Source organism: Stegodyphus dumicola, chromosome 6 (assembly GCF_044657685.1).
Source record: "Stegodyphus dumicola isolate Sdum_Otavi_A_Nest chromosome 6, ASM4465768v1".
NCBI classification, from domain to species: domain Eukaryota; kingdom Metazoa; phylum Arthropoda; class Arachnida; order Araneae; family Eresidae; genus Stegodyphus; species Stegodyphus dumicola.
This window is the reverse complement of record NC_140773.1, coordinates 54,901,280-54,928,687: the sequence shown is the minus strand read 5'-3', so window position 1 is coordinate 54,928,687 and position 27,408 is coordinate 54,901,280. Positions and strand designations below refer to the sequence as shown.

Below are 27,408 nucleotides of genomic sequence, written 5' to 3'. Positions count from 1 at the left end.
AATTATGTTGCCACTTCATATTAATGTCAAACAAAAACCAGCAAATTCTGATTACTAGATTTCAAAGAATAGGGACTAACTGTTTACATTTTAAGGTGACCAAATCAGATATAAATTTTTTTATCTTGTTTTATTATAATAAAGAAATTGTCTGAAAAAACGTCGCGTTTGGGTCTCTAGGATGCCTAATCGAGATATGCACATGGATGCATTTTGTGGCATTTGCAGTAATAATGGAACCCAGTAATATGTCATTAGGATAAAAATTCAAGAAAATTATACAAAGCCAGAGAATGAATGCTACAATAAAAGGAATTACTTATGTTTATACTGATTGAGCATCACTTAGAAATTGCATTTATTATCTGTTCCAGCATCCACTCAAATGAAGATAGTATTTAACTAAAACTGATACATTAGTTGCCTGCAATAATTTAGCTAATGTTAGGAAACAGGATGAAAAATCCGTCTTTGCGCACCTTGTCTATGCGAAAAAAAAAAAAAAAAAAAACTACAAATTTTTCGATTATGTTCTTTGCCGCCTGGCAAAATGACTTTTTTTTATATGGCTTGTTTTGCTCAGAATATGCCGAAAGGTTTGGGACACTCCGTGGTCTGAGTATAATCATGGATTAGTTCTGTGGCTGATCTCAGACTTGTTTTTGCACAAGCAGTTCAGTTATAATTACAACATAAATACGAAGAATTAGCCACTATTTTTTTAGGCAGGCATAACTGTTAATTGAATAAAGAATATTAAAAATTAGTTAAATGTAGAGCAGACGAAAGTGAGTTTCGCCTTTGCTGCTGGTGAGGTCCCATTATATTATCAAATTATTTTTATTAGTAATTAAATTATCAGTAATGTACTTCTTGTTTACCTTAAGCTTCGAGTTTTTTAAGGATAATTGATAATCACTAGATCCAAGTCTTTTTTTTTTTTTTATTTTTATAGGTAGCTTCTGTAATCAAATTAACAGTGGTTTCCGTTATGTAAAAAATTTGGGTGTTTGGCTTTTCCTTATGTAAAAGTTTATATGTAAGTGTATGATTTCTGTATCCAATTTATTTTTACGTACACCATTATTTATAACTGTGTATTCATTTATATAATATGATGTAATATTTGCTTTTTAGAAGAGATTTCAATGATCACTGGAGTAAATATTCTGTCAAACATTTAATTTATAATTTCGTATTATAAATGTAAATAAATAGATTTTTTATAATTAATAGCTAATTTAGCTGTCATTTTTATAAATTATCTGACGTAATTAAATTTTGGACGAAGTATATGTTATATAGATTTAATAACTTTTATCATGGTTGTTGCTTTTCAGTGAATCTTTTATCCTAATTTTCCTTGGGTATTAAATTCATATAACGTTGTAAATGACCAACATTTATTTTTTGATACTTTACATGGGAAAAAATTCATATACTGATAATATATATATGTGTAGTTTTGAAAAATTTTGGATTAAAATTGTTATGCATAACTTTAAAAGGTGTTTAAAAAATATTTGTAAAATTACTTTAAAACTAACTTTGGTTAAAGTTACTTTGCATAACTTTAAAAGGAATTTATAATAGATAAGAGTATTTTCAACAAAAAGTAGGCATTTAATTTGTGAGAAAATTGATTATTTTCAGCTTTGCATTTAAATTTTATTTTAAATTTCAAAATTTTGAATGTCATTCTTTCTGTCATTATGAGCCATATAAATTTCAGTTGTTTTTGTCATCTAAAATTTCAGAGAATAAACTTGTAATCTTAATATATTGAATTTTTTTTTCTCTTTTTAAATACTCATTCAAGTGCTCTAAAAGTTTTTTTTTTCATAATATTTATGCTAAATTTAAATATTTTGAAATATGCAAATAAATAATAAGGGAAATTATTTTTAAATCATTATGTCAGGCTCTTCTGCTTATAACATATTGAGTCCTTTTTCCGTATGTCCATGTTTCATACATGTAATAAACCTGCATTATATTCCTCTCCTATAAAAAATCAGTGTACTTTAATTTATTAAGTTCTGCTAAGTGTGATATATTTCAAGGTGCATGCAAGCATATGGATTGCAAATATAATATAAATTCTTCAAACTTCAAAGCACAGTTTAATATAAAAGAAGTACCTTAATTTGTTGATATGTATAAACAATATTCTACATAACTAGGCTGTATAGTTCTGAATTTAATTCCTGATGTATAATGTTGGCAGGAAGCATTATATTTTGGAAGCTGCTGATTAAAATATATCGTTGTACTAATTCTTTTGGTTGTTTGTTAGCCGAAATAACTTTTTAAGTGTGTTATAAAATTATTTTTTGTCATATGAAAATAAATTGTAAAATAATATTTTTTTCTCCTTAGGAATAAACGAGAATGTTAACTTCAAAGCTTTCAGTATTATAAAAATTTCTTGAACGTTTGATTTTGAATTTTGTATACTAAATTCTGTGCAGATATGATTTTATTGATTTAAGCTCTGTGTTAATATTTTGTCAATTTCTAATTACATAGATTATAATGTTTTATGCATACTATTTGGAAGTTGCAATGACATCTTTTGTTGATACTTAGTATGAGAGTAAAATTTCCTGTAGCTTTCAGTTTAACAAATTTTTTTATGCGAGTAAGAGATATTTATTGTAGTTAAGAATTCATTTAATTCTATCACCTTGATTTTTTAGCAATAAAGATTTAAATTACAGTCATATTTTATTTTATTATTCACATGATAATGTTTCATAATGAAAATTTGGTACTTCTCCATTATTTATGCACTTGCCACACATTTTGGCATCATTATTATAGTAATATGTATGTGTGAGTTGCATTGTTCTTGTTCACATATGCACATTGTCCTTAGATGATGCTATCAGTTGATTTTGGCATGTGTTTGGCTTCTCTCTCATAGGGGTTGAAAAGGGTGGCAGGTATATAATGTAAAGTACCGTAAACTTGAGTTTTCCTTTTGTGCTTTTTCTTAAAACTCCTCGGACAATATATCCTGATCATAAAGAAAATCTGGAATTATATATTGTAATCATGTAGAACATGCCTCTCTAGTTAAATAGATAGCAAAAATAAATATAAACAAAATAAATTTATTGCCCTCATCAGCAGGTCATTGGTGCTTTAGAATTCACAATCATTTTTAATTTCCTGGTGTTTCCTTCTGGCATTTAAAAATCTCATCAATGTAATAAATATTTCTTTCCCCCCCCCTAGTTTTTTCTTTGGCTGAGTATACTGTAACTTTTAATAAAGCAGACAGAATCAATTTCTTGATAGTTATATTCCTTGCAGACTTCTAATTTAAATAACAGCCATCATGGTACTTTGTAACATAGTATAGTTAATTGTAATGCATATCAAACTGTTACTCTGAACGTTTTTACAACATCCATCGTGAGGGTGGTAATTTTTTTTAATAACTTTAAATTTCTCATTGATAGGTACTTTTCTTTTTCATCGTAAAGTTTCTCGTTGTTGTATAAATACTGTAATATCAAATAGTGCAAAATTGACGATGCATTTTTATCAGTGACGTGGTAAGTGCCATTCTTGGAATACATGCTAGAAATTTAACATTACTTTTAAATTCTTTTTTGCCTTCTTCAAGAATTGCTAGCGATAAATTAAATTTAGTTTTGAAATTTTGATTTTACATGAAAGAGTAGATAATAGTTGCATGGAACTAAGTGTTATGGATATGGTAAGTGTAATACAATTGTTTCTTTTTCTTTCTTTCTTTTCTTTTTTTTTAGCCATATGCTGTCTAAAAGTATTGGAAATGTAAAAGCATGAATTATTCTAATGTAAGTGCTAATGTATCAGTATATTCACCGAGCTTAGTACATGTTTGTCAGTATACTTAATGTTATCATGTAATACTAATCAGTCAGAGTTTTATGCAAAGGCATTACATGTTGATAAATCATTCCATGATAGTCAAAGAAAAAAATACTTTTAAGTACTTATTGTCCTTTGAAGTGGGAGAATTTAGCAATTTTGATGCTGTGCTTGTCTCTGCTTTCAAGATCAAAGTGCTAAGCTTACCATGCTTTATCAGACTCTGATGTTTCCAACACACATTTATCATTAAATTTGAGGCATAACTGAAAATGAAGTGTAGGTACTTTTAAAGCATCTAATTCAATAGAATCCTTTTACCTTTTAATCTCTGAAAAAAAAAAATTAAAATGTTAGTTTAGAAGCATGTGTAATACATGTGAAGATAAAAATATGAAATCTTTTTATACTGCATAAAGCAAGAAAATTAGCCAGTTCATGATTTTTAGTAATTTATGATTTTAAAGAAAAGTCTTTGTTTTTGCATTGTGTACTGTTTGATAATTAAGTCATAATTACAATGAATAAAGACAGAATTAGTAATGTGTTGTTTGTATCTATTTTTAAGATAAAAAAAAAAATCTTACTGTAATAAGGACTTAAATTGTACTACATCCTGGTTCTGATACTTGTCAGTTTCTAGGTAAAATGGTTGTTCCGTCAGAGCTCAAATAAATGAGTTTCCGGTAATTTGCTATACAGCTGAATTGCAGCATTATTAGAGCACTGCAATATTATCCTCGTTGAAGAATTGGCAGGAGTGGGTTTTTATTGAAAACTCCACTTACTCATAACCTTCTTTAGCTTTAGGTGTAGCAGATGTAATGAAAAAAAATTTCTTCTGAATCCATTTTAAATGCTTTTTGCAACCTGTTTTGGGAAAAAAAGTCTTTTATTCTGTCCTTATGTACAGATGTCGCACAAAAACATAGTTAAATTGCATTCAATAGCAGTCAAAATGAATATTTTCATTGAAATATGACACCTGAAAATTTTGGCAATTACAATACTTCCTTTACTTCGTATAAGGAAGTAAAAATTATTTTAAAAATTAACACTAACATGCAGAGTTGACAACTCTCTTAATTTAGGCGGGAGACTCCCGATTTCCGACCATTCTCCTGCCAACCCGATTTACAACATATTTCTCCCGACTTTCTCTTATTCTTAAAAGAGTTCTCGCTATTTTCATGTAGCTTGATTTAATACTTCCTTATTTGCGTCGCCAAAAAAGTGGTTTGGGGTGTCTAAAAGCACTTGGTTTTTCTCTAGACTGCATAGAAAACCAAAGTAGTTTCACCATTGAGAAGTTATGGCACGCTTTGTGAGTTAACAGCACGTGTCCAAAAACGTCATGTTCCATTTCTCCAATGAGCATCGAGTGCCATTGCGTGTCATCTGGCACATATTACAGAATGAGCACAAACAAGATTGAGATTGTTATTTCATTCATCTTGTCACTAACCTGTGTGAACGTTCATGCTTTCGAGAAATAATTTAAGAAATTACGATATTTTGTATTTGTTATGTCTGTGGAAAAGGTAAAATACTCATGTACTTTTCAAAAATCGTACACAGATGACTTTTCCTTCTAGTATTTCCTCAAGGAAATATAATGCATTTGTGATGAGTGCTGTTTGTCATTGCTATTTTTCGATTTCGCACGGTGGAAGGACTGATGTTCTCAAACATATTCGTACACAAAAAACACAGGGACAACGTGTACATTCGTACACAAAAAACATGAGTTCTATTGAAAGAAACGAAAAGTAAATTTTTTTTTCTGTGCAAACAAAGGACCAAAAAGTTATTAATGCAGAATGTTCTGTTTGCATCTAAGAATTTGTAAAGGAACTTTTCAATATTAATTAGTAACAATTTGAAGGTAATTCATTATTAAAAATATATTTTTATGATTTAAAAATCTTTTTGTCATTGAAAATAAATCTCCTGATTTCTAAAAAACTCTCCCGATTTTTGAGTGTCGTAGGTTGGCAAGTATGAAGAGGTAAAGTGTATTATATCAGTTACTGTACAAATTTAAAAAGTAATATACTATAAAACAATATGGCAGAGCTAAGAAATAGCAGATAGAAGAATAAATTAAACCCAGTTCTGGCATTTTCGAAGGTAGCATTCGAAAATTCAGACTGGTCTCATTACGATTATAAATTTGATCTCCAGGTATACCCTCCTTTTCAATTAGTTTGTGGAAATTATCCTTGATTATTGCAGCATTTTTCAAGCTAGCAGATAGCTTTTCCTCATCAGTTGAGCCAGCCCTCACTAGCAGTAAATCCAGGCTTTCCTTGAAATTCATCATAAAATTTTAGGTCTTTTCTTTTAAAATTGGTATTAAAGTGGGTGCTTTCTGTTCTCTTTGCTGCCTGAACGAGAAAAAAGCATCTCCAGCATATCCAGCATAAACTAAGCTCACTTTTCATATTCACTACCTTTCATACATTTTCATTCCTTTAAACTATCCGTACATGCTCTTTTCACACACCAAGACTCTATTTTGAACCTCTTCTTTTTCAACCCTATCAAAGTAGTCCATTCCCATTTTGTCCAGTCTCTTTAAGGCATTTAGTTTCATTTTCATTGTCATGCTCGTTTGTTTTCATTACTTTTCAAATAACATTTTCTCTTCACAGAATATCTAAAGTTTCCAAAAATATGTTAACACTCGTACGTCTGAATGTGAACTGAGGAACGATACCCGCAATGAACTGGTGTAGTATAGTTTACAATAAGATGCAGTCACAAAACTTTAGACAAGTCTCCTAACGTTTCACAACAATAGGAAAGAATGTGAGCCAGTGCCAGCTGTGTTTAGCTGCTACCTGACTTTCTTCATATCATTGAAAGAAGCAAACAGCATTGCAAAGTATTACAATATATCTTGAAATTTGTTAGACAGTTCCAAGAATTAATGGCAGAATGTGCAAGTGGAAAAATTACAAAAAAAGAACACTCAAATCTTTAAACAGAACAGGAAAGACATACTTATAATTATGGATACTGTATGCAATATTTGCTCTGATTGGTCTAGAGATATATTTAAAATGTTCCTAAAATGTTGTCGAGTTATTCGGAATGTCAATGTGGGACTTTGCTGTATTATTTTAAATAAATATGCACACTTATTACACAATTTTTTGATACGTAACTGTGGTGTAAACGATTTCTTAAGGAAACATTTCCCCACTGACCCAAATAGGGAAAAAGCAGACATTTACTAGGTAACCACACAAATATGTAAAATACCCTCTCTTATTACACATTAAAAATTGCCACCCCAAAGGGCTTGATTATATATGCACTCTGGGACTGTACCCTGTTTTTCTCTGTGTTTAGCTGGCCCAGCATAAACTAAGCTAAACTGAATTATGACTCTATGATATTAATGAAAATGAAAAGATTAATATTAATATTAATGAAAAAAAGCTATTAATGAAACTTAAATAGAAAAATTCTTTCTTTAAACTGTTGTTTATGATCTTCTGGACCTGATTCCATGTGCTTCATTCTTTCCAGATATTAAAACTGCTAAAATTTAAATTTTTCTTTGAGTGCTGCTATGCTTTTAACTGCTATATAATTTTTAACAGTGATCATATGCAAGCATTTATAGCCAACTTCCAATTATTTGTATATAATGATAACTTCCATTCATTAATGTAATGTTTTAAAAAATTTTGTTTTAAGCAGCATGCTTCTTATAAAAATTCAGGATAGGCTTCTGACTATTTTGCATCAATATATTTTGTGCAGATGAATACAGAATAGTGAATGTGCTATCATGAAATGTATTTAATATCTCCATCACTCTGTCCACTCTCATTTATTTCTTTGCTGTATATTGCATGGGTATTAAAAGATAAATTAAGTCTGATTCTTTTTTTGATTAGTTTATGCATAATTCAAGTATATCTTTATACTTTTGTTTCATAACATTTCATTTTATATTTTTAGTGCTAACATGGAAGATAGTGGTATTGATAGTGATTCTAAGTCTGCTTTAAACTTGAATCATTGTGCCAATAGTGAATCTTCAGATCTTCAAGATAAAAACAAAGAGGAAGAAAGCGGGATTGCTTGTAGTGATGACTTAAACACTGAATCTACAGAAATTATAAGTAATCCATCAATGGTGAGTTTTAATTATATCTGGTACATTATGATATTTCATCACAACTGTATAATGAACATAAATAGTATTTTACATGTAGATATTCTAGTAGACTTCATCATATCCATAGCATATGTGCTTTAACTGGCCATGTTTTCATCAAGACCTTTTTTTTCATATACATATATATACAGTACAAAGTCTGTAATCCAGAATGATCTATAATCCGGACCTCAAAGCCACAAACTTACGCATGCACGTTTAATGTGCACATCCGCTGTGCATGCGTATAAAGCCAGTAAAGCGTTTACCCATGCGCGCTTCCGATAGTGAAGAAAGTGACGGAGAGGTTATTGAAAACGAAAAAAATTTCGATTGACAAGTTAGTTGGTATTCTCGACACAGCAATTACAAGTGGAACTTTGTAACTGAACAAGAAATTATGTCTGTGGAACTACTCTGATATGCGCCCTCAAGTCGCCAAATTTCTCGCCAAATATTTTTGGCGAGAAAATTCACGCTGCCATATTACTATCTAAATTTTTTGTCTACATTTTGAACTTTTAGCCTAAAATGTCTCCAAAAATGTGGTTTTTGCACATGCAAAAACTACGTTTTGTACACACAATTTAGCTAAAAATCCGAAACAAAAACAAAAAATTTAGATAGCAAAAACGTAAAGTTTCTAACCAAAAATATTTGACAAGAATCCATGTACACAGCGACATGTTTTAACTTAAAAAAACATCTACGAATTGCACGATGTAGGCAACGAACGAATCTACAAACTACGCACACCTCGCTTTAATAAATTAACATAACAACAATAAATTTCAAAGAATACCATGTACACAGCATCCTGTTTAAACTTTAAAAATATTCCACGAATTGCACAATTTAGGCAAGGAAGGAATCTACGATCTACGCACTCCTCGCTTTAATAAAATAACATAAAAACAATAAATTTCAAATAATACCATGTACACAGCGTTCTGTTTCAACTTTAAAAAACATCTACGAATTGCACAGTCTAGACACTAAACAACAAAATAAACTAAAATAAATTTCAAACAATTTAAAAAAACAACAATAACGACAGAAATTCATACTAAAGAACCAATGAACATAACATTCTACAAAATAAAAACAAGGATAAAATAAAATGCACTTACCATGAATTAATGCGTTTTCGAATAGCAGAAATATAAATTTCATACCGCCTTTAACATGCCGCCACGTAATCATTATCGTATTTACATAACAGCCAGACACACTATCCAGAAAATTTATACTATGGTTCACAAATAAATAAAATCACAAATCCCTACTTCTATCATGCACTGCCATTAAAAATAATCTCCCAGACCCTCTTTCCACACTTACAAATACCCACTACCACTCAACAGGATAGCCACAATGATATTTCCTTTTGCCGAACTTCAATTCAACAACTACCATTTTATCTTTCCCTCCCATCTTCTCAGACACAGAGGGCGAACCAACGAGCTCCAGCGAAAGATTTTTCAACGTCAACAGGGTTGCCATAGAACACGCAATCGCGCCAAAAACCAGCGCAGAACACATATTGCCACATTTGGTGAAATTAGGGCGTATATTAGAGTTGTACCATGTCTGTTTATAGAATTAAAGAGAAAGTATTAGCACAACGAAGCAACTTAAACAGCTTACATTCAAAGAAATGTTTAATAAAGTAAACAAATATTAAGCTTTTTTTTTTTGTAAAATTTGATACACTTTAGATCATAATTGCTCTTTATTTCATAAATTATGGTTTCATATTTTTAATTATATAATTTCTGCATGCCATCTTACCAGATTTAAATTGATGATCTATAATCCGCAAAAATCCCTAATCCAGAATCCCCGAAGTCCCGACCAGTCCAGATTACGGACTTTGTACTGTATTAGATAAACAAAATAAACATATATTCCAATTTTTATATTATACCTGTAAAAGAAATATTTTTCAATTACTAATGTTACAAAAAAAAGTGACGCATAAAACTAGTACTGTCGAAACTCTTTAATCTGAACTTGTCAGGACTTCGGCAATTCCGGATTATCGGTTTTTCCGGATTATAGATCATCATTTTAAATCTGGTAAGATGGTATGCAGAAATTATAAAATTAAAAATATGAAATCATAATTTATGAAATAAAGAGCAATTATGATCTAAAGGCTATCAAAATTTACAAAAAAGAAAAGGCCTTGTATTTATTTGTTTACTTTATTAAACATTTCTTTCAATGCGCGCATGCGTAAAGCATACATTACGCATTAGTCGAAATTAGAAAATTGCAACCCGAAAACTATTTGATGTGTATTTGTGATATTTATAATGACGAGGAATTTGATTTAAATGATATCAAAGACGGGAGTACATCGAGATGAAATACTACATTTAATAAGGAATTATAAGACGAATAAAATAAAAACATCTGCCCTGAAGATAAGGATAGTGCTGACAGATCAACTTCCAGTTCATTGCGCGCTGCGTCGTCTTTTTGACATAATCGAAAGTTCAAGCTTACTTTTATAAAATTCTTTTAACAGTCTGCAAAAAATAATAAGCCGGATCCAATTAGAAGATTAAGGAACAACGTAATCTGCAACATTAACTGAAAGAGATAATTAGATAATTTTAGCTTAGCTTATACCATCCGTTATACATTAAACACGCATGCGTAAATGTATTATGCACATTTGTAAAGGCATATGCACATGCGTAAAGGTTTTATGCACATGCGCAGAAAGTTTGTAGCTTTGAGGTCCGGATTATAGATCATTCTGGATTATGGACGTCCGGATTAAAGACTTTTGACTGTATATGAAACAATTAATATAAAAAATAAAACATTTTTAGTTTTTAGTAACTGTTTTATTCTGTAATTAGTTGTCAAATCAATTAAATTCTTGAAATAAGCTATGAACATATCTGTCAGCTTAGATGTGATCCTTAAAGAATTTCATACGACAATGTGGGAAATATTGGCCAAAAATTAACTGCAGCCATGCAAATTAAAATCCATGCATGGGCTTAAATTAATAATGGACAAGGTCTGATAGTCACCTTAGGTCTGATAAGTTTATATTCACCAGTAATATTTTTTTTATAAAGTTATGTTTTGTTTTATAACTTTTTAATTTCATGAGGGTGGCTGGCTAGGCAGCCTCCTTTGAACCTCAGGAGAAATGTAGGTTTGGCTATGTGGGCTTGGAGCAGTGCTCCTTGCACTTCTTGCTTACATGCAATACTCACCGTTGACATTGGCTAACTACGTAGAAAAGTATTATGCAACAGAGAACTTGCTTATCATGCGCATGTGTTAAGGGAATCAACGACGGTTGCCAACATACCCCCTTTCGACGTTGATTTTCCTATTCCTGAAAAGTAAAACAAAAACAAAATACATATTAAACAGTATTCAGTCCTATAATTGTACAACAGTTTCGATGTTTAACTGGAGTCAGGAGTTTGGTTAACACATCAGCTCTCATTTCACTGGTAGTTATGTACTGCACATCCAATTCACCACGTTCACATACTTCATGCACAAAATGATGGCAAATACCTATGTGCTTTGTACGGGAGTGAAACACTGAGTTCTTGGTAATTTTCTGAGCTCCTTGATTGTCGCAGTATATTGTTGTTGGGTTTTCTGTGTTGTAACTCAGTTCTTTCAGGAAATGACATAGGTAGACGGTTTCTTTGGCGGCCTCAGACAGAGCCTCCGTTGAAGATAGAGCTAGCGTTGTTTTCATGATTCCCAGGTTATGGCTGAACCACTTAATATATATAAAAAACCTGTGTAGGATTTTCTATCATCGACATTTGATGCCTAATCTGCATCCACAAAGGTGATGAGTGGTTTTCCTGTTTTCGTATAAATTAGTCCTTGATCTTGGGTTCCCCTTAAATATCCAAGTATTCTTTTAAAAGCATGCAAATGTTCTTTTCCGGGATTGTTGTTAAATTGACTTAAAAAAATTCACAGCGTATTTTCATGTCAGCAATTTCGTTTTTAGGACTCATCTCTTTTGATAATTTTTTGCTCTTATCTATAGGTGAAGACATGGATTTAGCATTTTGCATATTATACCAATTTAAAATATCATTAACGTATTTCTTTTTAGAAATTTTAATTGAATTTTCATTTTGGTAAAATTATATGCCTAAGCAATAATGTAATTTCCCCAAGTCTTTCATTTTGAAAGTAGAAGCTAAACTATCAAGAACTGTTTCATATGTTTGCTTAGAATCAGTAAAAACGATAAGATCGTCTACATAAACAATTATAATAGTTTCACTGTTAGACATCTTTTTAATATAAACACAATTATCTGAATTAAGAAGTTTAAATTTCATAGATTTAAATTTTTCATCCAACTTTTTGTACTGCTGACGTCCTGACTTTTTAAGACTGTATAATGATCTCTTTAAAAGACACATTTTATCTGAATTAGTTTCATTGCGAAAACCTTCGGGAATTTCCATGTGTATTTCTTCATCTAAATTTCCATTTACATAGGCCATTACAAAATCTAATTAGTAGCCTTTGAGACTGTGTTCTACAGCATAGGCTAAAACTGTTCTTATGGAACGTAATCTAGCAACAGGGAAAAAGTTGTTTTCAGTGAAATCTAGACCGTAGATTTCAGCACACCCTTTAGCAACTTGCCTAGCTTTGTATTTTTCGATAATGCCATCGTGATTATATTTTAATTTAAGAACCCATTTACTACCAATAACTTTCTTGTCTTCAGGTCTTTTTACTAATTTCCAAGCCTTTTCTTGAACAAGCAAATTATATTCTGAAAGCATGGCATTATGCCAATTTTCAGTATATGATCCATTTAATGCTTCTTGCACCATAGGATTAATGTTTTCCTCAACAACATTTTGAGTTTGTTCATTTTTATTTACAACTGTATAGTGATATTTCTTTTTAGGCCTTCCTGGCAAACCTGTTTTTATTTTCTTGGGTCGATCAGGCCCCCTTTTAATCAGGATAGGGGGCATTGGTTTGCTATCTAAATCACTTGCGCTTTCCTTTTCAGATTCAGAGTCAAATGGCGACTTGCTGCCGTACAGAGGTGATGATTTATCAGAACATTATTTATAATTTTTTTCCTCCGGACCGAAAGGCAGATATATTTCTTGCTCTGAATAATAACTACAGCAGTTTTCAAACTCATTAATAAATTTTACGTCTCTGCTTATTATCACTTTACGTGCCTCAGGATCCCAAAATCTATACGCTTTTGATTCATCAGAATAGCCAATAAAAATACATTCTTTAGATCAAATATCAAACTATTCTTGGCCTTTTATTTGGTGGAAATGCTTTTTTGCCAAAGGTTCTGAAGTGAGAGACTGCTGGAACTCTGCCAAACATCACTTCATAAGGTGTTTTTATTTCGCCTTTTAAATCTCGCGTTGGGCAGCGATTTCGAATGTAAGGAGCCGTATTGACGGCTTCGGCCCAGAATTTCTGAGGCAGATTGGATTGTAATAACAAACATCGCACCATTGAAACTATAGTGCAATTTAATCTTTTGGCAACACCATTCTGGGGTGGCATGTGAGTAGTGCTCATTCCGTGTTTTATTCCAGCGTCGTTAATAAATTTATTAAAGTCTTTCCCTAAATATTCTAGCCCGTTATCGGTTCACAGAATTCTTATTTTAGAGTTAAGTTTATATTTTCAAATGATGCTTTAAAATTTCTGAAAGTTTCTTTAACCTCATCCTTAAATTTTAGAAAATAAACATGAACATATCGAGATTTATCATCAATAAATGTTGTGAAATAAAATTATCCACCTATAGATTCGGTTCTCATGGGACAGCACAAATCAGAATGAATTAGATTTAACAATTCAGTACTTCTATATTCAGATTCTTTGGGAAGGGGGTTGTGGTTTGTTTACTCTGAATGCATACCTTACAAGTAGAAAGAGAGTCATTTTGAGAAAAAGACCTCTAACCATGTTATTTAATTGAAGTTTTTTAAAATCATTTTCATTTAAATGACCAAATCTTATATGCCACTGATCTATTTCTTTAGCAATTGATACAGATTCAAATATGAGCATGGCATGACAAAATAAAGATCATTTTCGTGTTTAGCTAAAATTACTGTTTCATTATTAGAATTAATTATTTGAGTTTATTTTTCTTTGAAAATTACTGAAAGATTATTTGCAATTACTTTAGACACAGATTAAATTATTTTTCAAATCAGATACACACAATATATTTTTGAGTTTGATATTTTCAGTTTTAGAACCTATACAAACTTTAAATTTAACAGTTTCTTTTCCGATAACTTTAACTATTTTATCAACAGCTAATTAAACATAAGTATCACCTACCTCGTGAATTTCTTGGAACAGTTCGTTGCTGTTACACATATGTGATGTTGCACCACTATCCAGACAAAAAATGTCTTTAGAATTACTATTTGTGCGTGATACAGCTTTTTCTTGCTCCAAGGAATTCTGATTTTCTGCAGACATCGCAGTTTCACTAAGGCATTTGCTTTTAGTTTCATTACTTTTCTTCTTACATTCCGATGCTCTATGCCCGTAGATATGGCAGAAGTTGCATCTGTAGTTAACTGAATACTGTCTTCGGTTTGCAGACTTATCTGGTTTCAGTTTAGGAACCAGTCGTTGAGTATACTTCCAATCTTTTGAATAGAGTGCATGTTGTGGTTCAGAAAACGATGAATCTTTATTTTTGCAAGTGCTAGCTTCTTCCAACAGTTTAATTTTCAGTATTTCTGGAGGAGGCAGTTCATCACGAGATTCGATGGCTATTTGAAAGCTTCCATAAGAGTCTGGTATGCTATATAAAAGCAATATTGTAAGCAAACCATCTGCAATGTTTATTTCCATTTCTTTCAGTTTGTTCATAATAATGAAAAAAAAAAATCATTTAGATGATTAGTCATTTGTTCAGAATCACTCATTTTTGTAAAAAGCACTTTTTTTTTTTTTTTTTTTTTTTTTAGAATTGTGGACTTTCTAGCTTGTCCTTTCAATTCATAAATAGAATGCAATTTACTCCATAGTTCATGAGATGTTACAGAATTCTGTACTTTAAAAAAAATTACTAGAGATTTGCCAAATCATACATGTGAAAATGATGAAAAGAAAAAGTCAGAGGTACTTACTTACTATTCCAACAATTGTAGTAGAAGTAAGCAAATTTTTAGAAAGTGCCAAACTCTGGCAACCATGCTCATAACAATCATTTCAGTCAAGCAACACTGTTATTTTTGTATGCGTTCTATTTTGTTGTGTTCTAAGCTCCAGTGGTTTTTATTCACAATTCATGGTATTTTTTCCCCTTAGTTTTAAAATATAAGTGTATGGAATTCACCAGCAATGGAAGAAACTAGAGTAAAATTTTGGCAGTAATACAGAATTTTGCTGAAAATTTTCTAAATGGAGCAACTAGGAAATGCATTTTTTAGATAGCTGCTGTTGCCAAAGATTGTACAAAGCCAAGTCTCCACTATTCTCTGATCTTTTTTTTTTTTTTTTTTTTTTTTTTTGAGTAAAAGTTTTTTGAGTTTATTTTTTTAATGTATGACAATCATTATTTAATAATTAAAATTTGTATTTTAAATTGCTAAAGTATGTTTTCTTTTCCTATGTTGATACTGTTTGCTAAACTTACTATAAATATGGATAGTTTGGGAATCTTTCTAAAACAGAATGCCCCAAAACCACCAACTTGCACATGATAAGTAACTTCTACATTTTCATCCATAAAAAATTGTCAAATTGCACCAAGATAGTTGCGATAGTATGTAAGTATCAAATCAAATTTATAACTTATTAATTTTTGATTATGGAAAAAACTTATTTACTTGCAAGGGAACCTCCAAATAGAGCAATTATTCTTATTGCAAAAATGCTGAGTTGAAGATATTTAGCTTTTGACAAGTACTAATAATAATGAAATTTATCTTCATATTTTTGAATAAAATCTTAGTGTGAACCTTTGAAAATATCTTAGTGTAAATTAGCTAAATTTTCCAGAACATTGCTCATGTTTGTTTTTGGTAATGAAAGTCATGTAAAAGTGTACAGTACTGTTCTGTTATTGGGACCAGATTAAAAAATGTATGAATGTTTGCACATCTGTATGTATATATGTGCCCTTTATTTGTATATGTATACACATACATTTGTACTTACATACATTTCTGAATCCAGTAGTGATAACAGAATAGTAATCAACTGTACTCCAGACCATTAAGATATTAAACTTTTTCTTTACATTTTTGTCATAATTATACTAATTAATTGATGGGAAATGTATTCATGGGCCACATAAAATTGCATCGGAGGCCACATGTTTAAAACTACTGTTTTTATCATCCATTGAAATAATACATTATACCATATATTCAGGTCTTAAATTCAGTAGAGTTGATTGAATTATTTCGTAGTTTTTGAATGAAACTGTTATTTCAGCCTGAATTTTAAATAAGATGAGGTCCAATATTTTATGCTGTTACTTAACTATTTATCATTAATTTAGTAATTAAACTTTTATTTATATTTAATTTTAATTTTAATTCAATTATTTTATTTACAAGTGCGCTGCCTTTATCTGTGCCTGCTGACATGTTCTATGGGCTGAAAATTCCATTTATCATAGTGTCATGAACAATGTCAAATCCACTTATAGTATTCATTTCTGAAAATAGATAGAACTTTTACTCTCACCTTACACACATACACACACATATATATATATATACATGCGAGTGTGTGCATGCGTGCAACCTTCATCTTACTCATATGATTAATTTTACGCTCAGCTTACATAGACACGCACACATATCTGTGAGGGGGTAAATGTTTTGTGACATTCAAATGTAACCAAAAAAAGGGCTAAAACATTATATCTAATATTTCCAGAATGGTCCAGTTAATAAGCAGTGTGATCACCCAAGTAGCTTTACTTGCCTCATATTGTATAAATGGCCTTCATATTGTAAACAAGTTTGTTGACCATAGCTTGTGGCAACAAATCTTTATCATCCTAAAGTGATAATTGTAATGTATTAAGGGTTCTCAGAGGGTGTTCAGCATTTTGTTGGCAACCTTTTTGATGGGTTATGTAGAGATCCTGCTCCTCTGTGACAGATATCTGAATTCAGGTGGAGTTTCATTCAACAGTAATTCAGCTATGTTTGTGACTTGTATGTAATAAATATAGTTATTCAATAAATATATTTATTACTGTTTTATTTAATGCCTTCTGGAAACTGGTGTCTGAGTACTCCCATGATTGGTTAGGGATTTCATTAATTACATTTGCTTTTACAAATTTTTAGAATTTTGTTATCCCTTAATTGTTATACAGTATTTTCAGTTTGAAATAAGCTTGTTTTTTTTGTTGCATTGTCTAATCAATATTTTTCTGTAAAGTCTTTGCTATGAGCTTCCACTTGGCATTGGTGGGGGGGAGGGGAGAAAAGAATTTTTCTCATTTGTCTTGACCTGTAATTTGTGTCATTTTTGGCAATCAAACTGAAAATAATGATCATAAAGAGAGATTGGTGGGAAAGGTATTAATTTGCTTATGCATTAGCCTAAATTTTCACGTTCATTTTTCATGCTGCCATTTTATATTAAAAAACCGTTATGAAAAAGCATATTGATTTTATGTTTTAAATTTTATTTATTTTTTCTTTTAAATCCATATTTATATACAGATTGCCAATACTGTGTGTCGTGGAACAGTTTCCTTAGGCTGTAAAGGAACTCCTAGGTTTATGCCAACTTCTATACTTCAGAAGCGCTTGGGTAAGTATATTTGTTATTATTTAAAAGTGAATGAAGCTATGTATATAGTAAAAGTTTTCTATATTTTTATAGTGGCAAGTATTTTGTTTCTAATGCAGGGTGTTTAAAAAGGAAGAAGCAGATTTTACTTTCTTGCAAAACTGTTATATTTCGTGCCAAAATATGTTACAAGCATCTGGGAAAAAAGGATAAAAAAATGAAAGGCTTCATTTTCAAACTTAAGTGATCATCTTTGATAGTTGATATACATCAAAAGCAATAGTTATTATTCTATCTGCACAACATTTATGGAAAACATTACTGCAATACTTTGTTACAGTTTTTTTATGTGGTGACTAAGGTGGCACATATATGGTATCTGAAAAATCCTGAAAGTTAGTTTATTTGTTATTGAACCAGCTGGAGCAAAATGCAGAAAAACTACCTGCCTGAGGAACAGGTGTCCTCAGGGAAGACTTTCTAAGGGAAACTGGCTTATAGTCATATTACACATTGAAAACCTGTAGGTACACTTAACCTGGGTAAAATATGAATATCCTGTGGTCTTATTTGCACATTCATTGCTGAGCTTTGACTCCTCAGAGAAAAAGATCACAGGGGTTCAGATCTGACAATTTAACATTCTGACTGCTCAATAATTAGTGGACCAAAATTGCTTTAAAAATTGTGCTCTTTTTTTTTTTTTTTTTTTTTTTTTTTTTCATATTTTAAATCTATATATATTGGAGAATTGCCAAATGCATTTTTCCTTTCTAGAAAATATTTTATATATAGATTTTTATCATGAGAAACTAAGTTGCCAGAAAAACCAATTTCAGATGTTATCACCAAAAAAAAATTTTTTTTTAAAATAAATTTCAGTCGAATTACAGTCCATTTCTATTTATTGCATAATATAAAAAAGTAAAATATATAAAATTAGTTTAGTATAATAGAGTTTAAAACAGCGTTCAAGGCAAAGTCCAACTTCACAGTCTTTGCACCATATTTAATAAATCTAATTAATAATCAATCTAATTATTAATATAATTAATAATTAAATAATCAAGATAATGGCTGAATGTTTTCCAGCAGCCATTTCTGTAAGAAAAAAGTGCAAAAAGTGGAGTTTGAGTGGTAATACCACGTACCTTCAAATACTGCAATTTATTGGACAACTAATGATATGTGTTGGCCAAAACGTAAACTAAACGTCTAACACTGTATATAATTTATTTCAGAGGTTAAACAGGGTAAAAACGGGATGTGCTCCTCAATAAAGGAAGAAAAACTCATGCCTGCGGGATGAGCAGATTTTGCTATATTTGAGTTGCCCTCGGAAATCGCGGGATGAGCAGCCATAGGGTTAAGAGGGCTAGAGCATAGCATATTCATTAGCATACTGAACATAACTGAGAACAATGCTACTTTGATAGGTATAGTGATTAGTATTGATATTTGCCATATCATTAGGTCTGGGTTCAAATCTTAGAAATGGCTGAATGTTTGTATAGTGTATTTGGTTATGTTTGTATAGTGTATTTGGTTATGTTTGTATAGTGGGCGCAAGGAAAATCTCTTTCAAAATTGTGAGATAACTGGAGAAAGTCATAATGTAACCTATTATGTACAAAAGGCCCATGTCAAGAACAGACACATTTCTGTACTCCTTGTCACAATAAAAGTCATGGACTTGTTTTGATGTTACAGTTATGCAGTTTAAATAAGACACAATTGTCAACAGAATAATCATTCTTTTTTTCCATGTTGAATGAAGTATGGAGTAACTTGTAGTGGTAGAAGTAACAATTTTGCTAGGAATTAAAATCTGACTTTTTTAAATATTCTGTTTTAAAAGCATATTTAGATAGAGTTGTTGTTTCATACTTCAGTATAATATTTACTTCTGTGAATTATAAAATACTATTACATTATTCATTTCATATCAAAAGTTGAATATTGATTTAAAGTTTGAGTATAAATGTTTGTTTTATTGATGTAATTTTAAAAGCTCTGTTTAAAATTTTTTCCTGTGTTGTTTTTAGCAACTTCATTTTATTCTTTAGTGAGATTTTATCGTCTTGTATACTGTATCATTCTGTTTGCATTGTGTAATTAATATCCAAGAATGACATTAAGCAAAAGAAACAAATACAATGAACAAAAACTAATTTACCCTTTGTAAAGTTTAATTTAATATTTGGTACACCTTTTTCATATTAGAGAAGCAGATACAGCAAACAAAAAAGATAAGACAAAGAGAGCAAAATATGGATGGCTTGCCAAAGAAACTAATTCCTCGCAGTAGGTATGTATTTCTACCACTTGAAAGCATATTTATTCATCTATCTTTCTAAATTGTATTTTTATATTTTCCATGAACATTAAGTTGTTCAGTAACAAAAATATAACTTTCACATTCGTACTATTTTAAAAATTGTAAACATTGAGGAAGTGGGAAATATTTTGAAAAGAATTTGCATAACATAGGCATGTTATTGAAATTTTAATTTGTATTAATTGGATAGCATATTTTAAACAACTTCAATGAATCAACTAATTGTATTTGTTGCATTTCAACTAGTACATGTTCTTAAAGTAGGAAAGTAGTCCTATTCTTCAAGTAGTACAAGAAAATCTTTATATTTTCCACATGATTTTTAATTTATCATCTAAGTACTTAGCTGCAAACAAGGATTACCAGATTTTAAAGCTTACAAAAACAAAGTTACTGACTTTTTCAGCTTTCAATGCACACAGAAGTAAAATTGCACTTCAGAATGAAGTAGGCCTTAATTAAAGACCCACATCATAATTTTAAAATACTCACTTGCGCAAAAAAACTATGCCTCTGATGATTATTCATAGAATAAAATCAAACTTAAAAGAAGAGAAAAGAACTTCATTATCTCAAAAACAATATTGCTACAACATCATTCTTGAATATAAATATGCATAACTATTGCCATGAGTGTGGTATAATATTTGCCAGGAGTGTGGTAGGCTATGTTATCAGATAGCAGGGAGTGGCAGTGGGGATCCTGTGAATTATACCACTCTCCTTCTGAGTAAGAAAACAGACATGCACACATCATCATTCCTCTAGAAAATTAATTAATTCATATTTTGGCTTTTTTGTATATTATGTACATTTCCTTACACCCTTTTTTATATATACAGTGATCCCTCATTTTTTGCAGTTAATGGGGACCAGAACCTTCCGCGAAAGCTGAAAAACTGCGAAGTAGGATTTCCACCTAGGAATTTTCGTGTATGCGGGTACAAGAATGCTTTAAATATACAAACAGTATTTATACTTTACACATTTAAGATAAAAATTACAACAGTATACGTATTTACTTAAACATGTCAGTGCTAATTAATAAGGTTAATTACAAAACCTTATACGGTAATAAACATTAATCAACATTGCTTTCTGAGAGAGGTGAATTGACTTGTGTTGGTGGCGGAGGAGATGCTCTCACTTGACTCATAGAAGCTTTAGGCTCACTCGGAGACTCTTTTGCTGGAGGGGCTGACGATAGAGCTGGGGGCTTTACCTTGGAGAGAAACATGGTGATGGGTAGTTGCTGTCTTTGTTTTTTTTTTTTTTTTTTTCTTTTCCTTCAAAATTCCCCTATACAAGGACATAACCCCATCAACGTGATTGCTAAACTCGACAGCTCAGACCATATTGTCGTCAATGTCTTGTGCAAATTGTTGCATCGCTCTTGCCATGTTGCACAATTGTTCCAGATTCTCCAGGGTAAGGCCACACTTTTCAGTTTCTTCTTCATCTTCCTTTTCATTTTCTTCCTCATTTGCAGATTCAGTGGGTCCGAGTAGCAATCGATATGGGCGCTGATGTCTTCTTTGCCAGGTCAACAAATCCTTCATTACTTATGATGTGAACCAGCCTCGTCGCCTTCTCCACCTCTGAGTGATAAACTTCTTCAGGAGTAAAGCCTGTATAGTCGTGCACCACGTTCGGCCATAATTTTTTTTAGCTAGAATTTATGGTCTCGCTCTTCATGTCCTTTAATGCTTGCTGAATATTAGACAAACATGAGGCAATGTCACAACTGCACCAGTATGCTTTCAAGGTGAATTCATTCATTGGCATCGTCAACTGCCGAGATGAGGCCCTCTATTGTGGAACGAGTGTAGAGTGCTTTAAAGTTACAAATGTCACCTTGATCCATCGGCTGAATTAGAGATATAGTGTTCGGGGGCAGAAACTCTATCTGCACACCGTCATATTGCAGGTCCGTTGCATGGCCTCCTGCACAATCCATCAGGAGAAGGACCTAAAAGGGAAGGCCCTTTTCAACAAAACAGCTTCACTTGGGGAATGAAGCAATGGAGGAACCATTTAAGGGTCAGAGCTTCCGTTATCCAGGCCTTGGAGTTATGCATCCAGAACACAGGCAACAGAGCCGTATTTTTGTTTTTTAATGCCCGTAGATTTTTGGCTTTATGAATAAGGCCTGGTTTAAGCATAAAACCTGCAGCATTGCCAGCCATGAGGACAGTCACACGGTCTTTGTGAGCCCTGAACCCTGGCCTCTTCACTTTGTCCTTGAAGAGGAATGTACGCGAAGACATCCTCTTCAAAAAAAAAGTCATGTTTAATCCATTTTGAAAACTTATTCAGGGAAGTAGTCTCCCTTATTGATGAGATTAGGAAACTCTTCCTCCACGTCATTCTCAGCTGAGGAAGCCTTACTATACAGAAGCACGTTCCTGAGGCCGTATCTTTTTTGAAAATTTTCGAAACAAGTATTGCTGGCTGAAAAGCCTCGTCCTAGACGAGGCGAATCACTCCTGGCACGCGCTATTAATGACTTGAGGTTTGTCAGCACCGTCTTGTCCTCATCAGGCGAGCTTAGGCCTTTGTCCTGATCATATTAGTGTCCAAAATCACTGTCTTTTTCCTGCAATCAGTAATCCGCAATACCAGTGCAGCTCCCATTTTCACAATTCTGTTATTATGGGGAGTTACCACACGTTTTGCTTTTTTACTGAAGGTTATTGAAGCATTTTGTGGTCGTTTGCTTTCTCTTTCTTGATGTACCGCACTATAGATTCATTCAGCCCGTATTGGCGTGCCACAAATGCATAACTTCTGGCCCCTTTGATCATATCTAAAAGTTTCACTTTTTCACTGATGGTCATCATCTTCTTCCTCTTGGTCGCCCCGGAGGAAGCTTTCGCAGGGGCACAGCACTTAGGCTGCATTATAAGGGTTTAATTAATAAAAAAAGTTATCGCTTAAACAAAAGAAGTTATCGCCAACACAACACTAAAATATAGTATGCGAGACATTCAACATCATGGGCAAGACTGGCGAGATACAACAAGAGAATATGCTAGGTGAGACTGCGATGATGTGCAGAAAATCAACTCACAGGGATAAATCCACCGGTTCTCTCATTGGTGGATGTTGCACTGGAAACCAATCATGTGCCTTTATGAGAGCCCGTGGTATGTACTCTGAGTAGTGGTACGTACTCTTTGGTTGGTTGTATTTTTTCATTTTTATTTTTTGATGAATATTTTGGAAAAACCCGCGAAGCACTAAAGCTGCAAAACATGAAGCACGAAGTGGCGAGGGAACACTGTATGTATTTCAATTTTTCAACTTATATTTCATTAATTTTGCAAAGATTACGTTATTTTTTTACATTTCTCATGTTTATTACGATTACTTTGAGTTCTATTTCATAAGTATAGCAAAGATTAACTTCTGTTTATTATATTTATAAAAACAGTTTTGAATTAACATGCATGAAAGCGAGGGTGTCAGGGGACACTTTACTCAAGTATAATAAAATATTTTTACTTCTTAATTTGGTTGCATTAACTTGAGATTTCTAAAAAATCATTAACTTCATGGAAATGCTGTATTCAAAGTGGATTCCTTATAGTACTCTACTTAATTTGGTTATAATATCTCAAGATTTCTAGAAAATCCATTAACTTAAACTACTTAATCTTAATTCATTTCTTTAATCTCAGTAATTGAATTAAAGCTCAACTACAATTTTGGCCTTATCTAAAATTGCCACTTTGGCATTATCATTCTTACTTGAGTAAAAGATGAAACACTTTATTAATTTACACCATTTATTAGTTATTGTTAATTGAATAGGAGTTGATTTGTTCCTGTTGAAAAGTCAACCAATTTCCAATCAATGACAATAATTACTTGGTTTATTAATTTTCATATTAAAAGTTTGCATTTCTATTTTTTAAAAATTTAAATTCAAGTTCCTTTAAAAATATTTTCGGGATTAAATTTCATACTTCTTGATTACTTCATTTAGGTACATTCTACAAAATTTATCTTACTTTAGTAAATAAATTATTATTATCTTACTTTTCAGCTATTGCATAATTATTAAGACATTTATTTCGATTTTAATGAATTTCAGTTCATTAGTTCAGTATATATATATCCACTCTGTTACTCGGCTCAGTGAGCTCAGATTTTTTTTATTATTCTTATATGTTGGTAAATTGTGCATTTTTTGCTTTAAAAATTATTATATTATGTTGTTCTTACATCCGGTTAAGGTTTTTTATGCCTTTAGTTAAGCTGCATGTTATAGTTGTAGAATTATCATCTATTTAAAATTTGTTTAAGTGCGGCTAAGCCTAATTTTTTACCATAGCCATATTTGTTTACATTTGAAAGTTAGCAGACTAGTGGATTTTTTGCCAATCTAGAGAAACTAAGCTTTGCAACAACAAAGGTAACGTCTTCTTTTATTATTGTGAATTAAATCATGCTTAATCTATTCTGGAATTAACATTCAAGTTATTAAATTATCCCATATATTGACTCAGCATAGCGTTCACAACAAATTAAGACAGTTTCTGTACCTCCAGTGTTTTTTTGCCGAATGAGACCAAAAGTAAACTTTCAGTTTTGTGCACTGAAAAATATGCTGTCTTGCTCACTGGCCGAATTCCTTGTTTTTGAGTAGATGCTCTAATTTTAATTGTAAAAGTGTTTCTTTAAATTGTTTTAACTGTATTTATGGTTTATATTTTTCTATTTTAAATAAAAGTATTTTGAGGTTTTATGTGTTTTTGCCTCGTCACGAAGTGAGAACTAAATTAATTGAATGAGAAATACATCTCTAATCAAATTCAAGGAATAAGTTTAAATGAAATGCAGGAAAAACTGCGTATAACTTAATATTACATACAAGGAAGTCATGGGGTGTGCACATCAGATTTTTTTCCCAGCTATACAAAACAGAGTCATGAAAAAAGCTAAAGTGAAAAATAATTAATTAAATTAATTTAATAGCAAATAGTTGAACAATAAATTAAAGTAACAGAACATATTTCATTTTGGACTTCAACTGAATTAAACCGTATGTGTATATAGAAAAGGCAGTCAGTCAAATTAAAATTAATATAATTAAAAACATACATCTGTTATGTGTAACTTTGTTATTATATTTACGCGACAAAGGAAAGTGTCCCTTGTATAAGTTTGACAGAGGGAGGTGGAAAAGAATGCTGCGCACTGCTTCTTTTAATTCTACAAAATGATAAAGATAATAAAATGCATGTACATTTTCTCATGTACATGCATTTTATTATCAATTTTATTATCATTTTATTATCAACATTTTATTTATGTACATTATTTTATTATCTCTCATGTAAAGAGAATAATTTATAAATTATTTAACAGTTCAGAAAATTTTATATATAATGAATTTAATATGGAGAATTAAAGCCAAACTTTTATTTCAACGAGAGAGATAAAAGTACCGTCTTCTATCACATTAAGAAAATATTTTTGTGCACTATCAGAAATACTGTTTTAATAGTGAATTATAAGCAAGGTTTCAAATAATTTAGTTAAATTTTGACTACTTCGATAGTATATAAATTAACTTCATTCACACTTAAAATTTCATATTAATTATAATATAGACGTAATCATGACACATAATAATTATTATTTGCAAAATTTTTCAGGAAGTTTTAACTATTTTGGTTTCATTATTTAATAATGAAACATAATTATGTTTAATCTGATGTGTCTATACTATTAAAATCAGTGTGCGTCTGTTTGTGGTATTATCTGCTGCTTAACAACAGGGAGTTGAGTTTCGAGAGAGGTATCCTTGGATTCGAAAAATTTTTGTGAAGCCATTTCGACTATTCTCATCTTTGTATGACTTTAGTTAGCCAAGATGTTAATTAAAAACTCTGAAAACACTAATTTTTGCCCTCATTTTACCGAGTGGCAACAGTCTTGTGCACTGGAGATAAAAATCTGCTTTATTTGCAAAAAGTTGCCATTTGCTTGCTTTCAAATCATAGAGTTTGTTAATAAAAAATTTAAGTTTTACAAAATATGAAATAAAAAAAGCATTGCCAAATATTAAATATAATATTGTATAAGATCATGTTCTGACACTGAAGAAAGCACATTGCATGTGACATCATTGTATGTTGAAAATGTTTTGTTAATGTCAGCATTGTAAATAAATAGCTGCTGTTGCCAATGTTTTTGCTTCAGATTAAGATAACTGTCACAGTATGTTATTGCCACATTAATTCATTTATTGATATTGAGAAAAAGTTTTTATATTACTGTTTGTATCGAAATGTGGACTGTATGAGGCGATAATGTCTTTTAGTAGTTTTATTAAAACTCAACAATAATATAAGTGATACATTACTTAGAACCCAAGTTCTCAACCAATGACACCCATATGACTTGGTGTCTGCCGACGAGCGAACTAACAATTTTCCCGCCTAGTTGGCGGCTTACAGTTTGAATTGTAAGATTGCCAAGTTTGGCGCAATTACAGTTAAAGGCAGCAACATTCTGCCCCCCGTTGAATGATTTCATTCAACAAATAATACAAGAAAATATCAATTTAGTTATAACAACGAATACTTACTTTAAAAAATACATAACATTCCGTATTGGTTGTAAAACACAGCAATAAACATGTATGATAATGAGATTACAATCAACTTAATATACTAAATATATGCTAAATAATACAAAAATATCAAGGTATTACACTATTTCTAAGTTTACAAGAATTCAGCTGTTTAAATTAAAATAGATAATTTTGTTACTGGTCGTTTCAACAGACCATTTAAAGTTCGAACAGTGACTACTCTTATATTGCCATCAGTTCCTGGGAAAACCTCTACAGTATGACCAAGAGACCATTTATTAACAGGCAAATGATCCTCCTTTATCAAAACTACAGAATTAATTTTAACATTATTTTTTTGAAACTTCCACTTGTTTCTTTGTTGGAGGTGATTTAAGTAGTCATTACTCCACTTTTTCCAAAAACCCTGGAAAATTTTGTAATTTTTTGCCAGCGGCTTAATCTGTTCTCAGGCTTCTGTAGAAGTTCTGGTTCTGGAATTGCTGTAATAGGTCTAAAAATTAAAAAATGACCTTGTGTTAGAGCTTCAATACAATCATTATCTGCCGGTAATGGAGTGATGGGCCTAGAATTTAATATACCTTCTATTTGAAGAGTCACTGTCAGAAATTCTTCATACGTAAATTTTGTTTCCCCTAC

General features: G+C 31.3%; 1 protein-coding gene across 3 annotated transcripts in view; it reads left to right on the top strand.

Annotated features, from left to right (window-relative positions):
* Positions 1 to 324: 324 nt before the first annotated feature.
* The window catches only part of LOC118199904 (protein FAM219A-like), a 45,840-nt gene continuing 18,756 nt past the window's right edge, over positions 325 to 27,408 (top strand). Inside the window, exons 1-5 of one of the 3 annotated variants that reach the window (XM_035371783.2) lie at positions 328 to 810; positions 956 to 1,039; positions 7,840 to 8,017; positions 17,758 to 17,848; positions 20,051 to 20,135. In XM_035371783.2, coding sequence (XP_035227674.1) covers positions 7,847 to 8,017; positions 17,758 to 17,848; positions 20,051 to 20,135 — 347 coding nt within the window. In that variant the 5' untranslated portion in view covers positions 328 to 810; positions 956 to 1,039; positions 7,840 to 7,846. Of the gene's footprint in view, positions 811 to 955; positions 1,040 to 7,839; positions 8,018 to 17,757; positions 17,849 to 20,050; positions 20,136 to 27,408 lie in introns of all 3 variants that reach the window. The other 2 variants (XM_035371792.2, XM_035371775.2) reach the window with 2 other exon arrangements.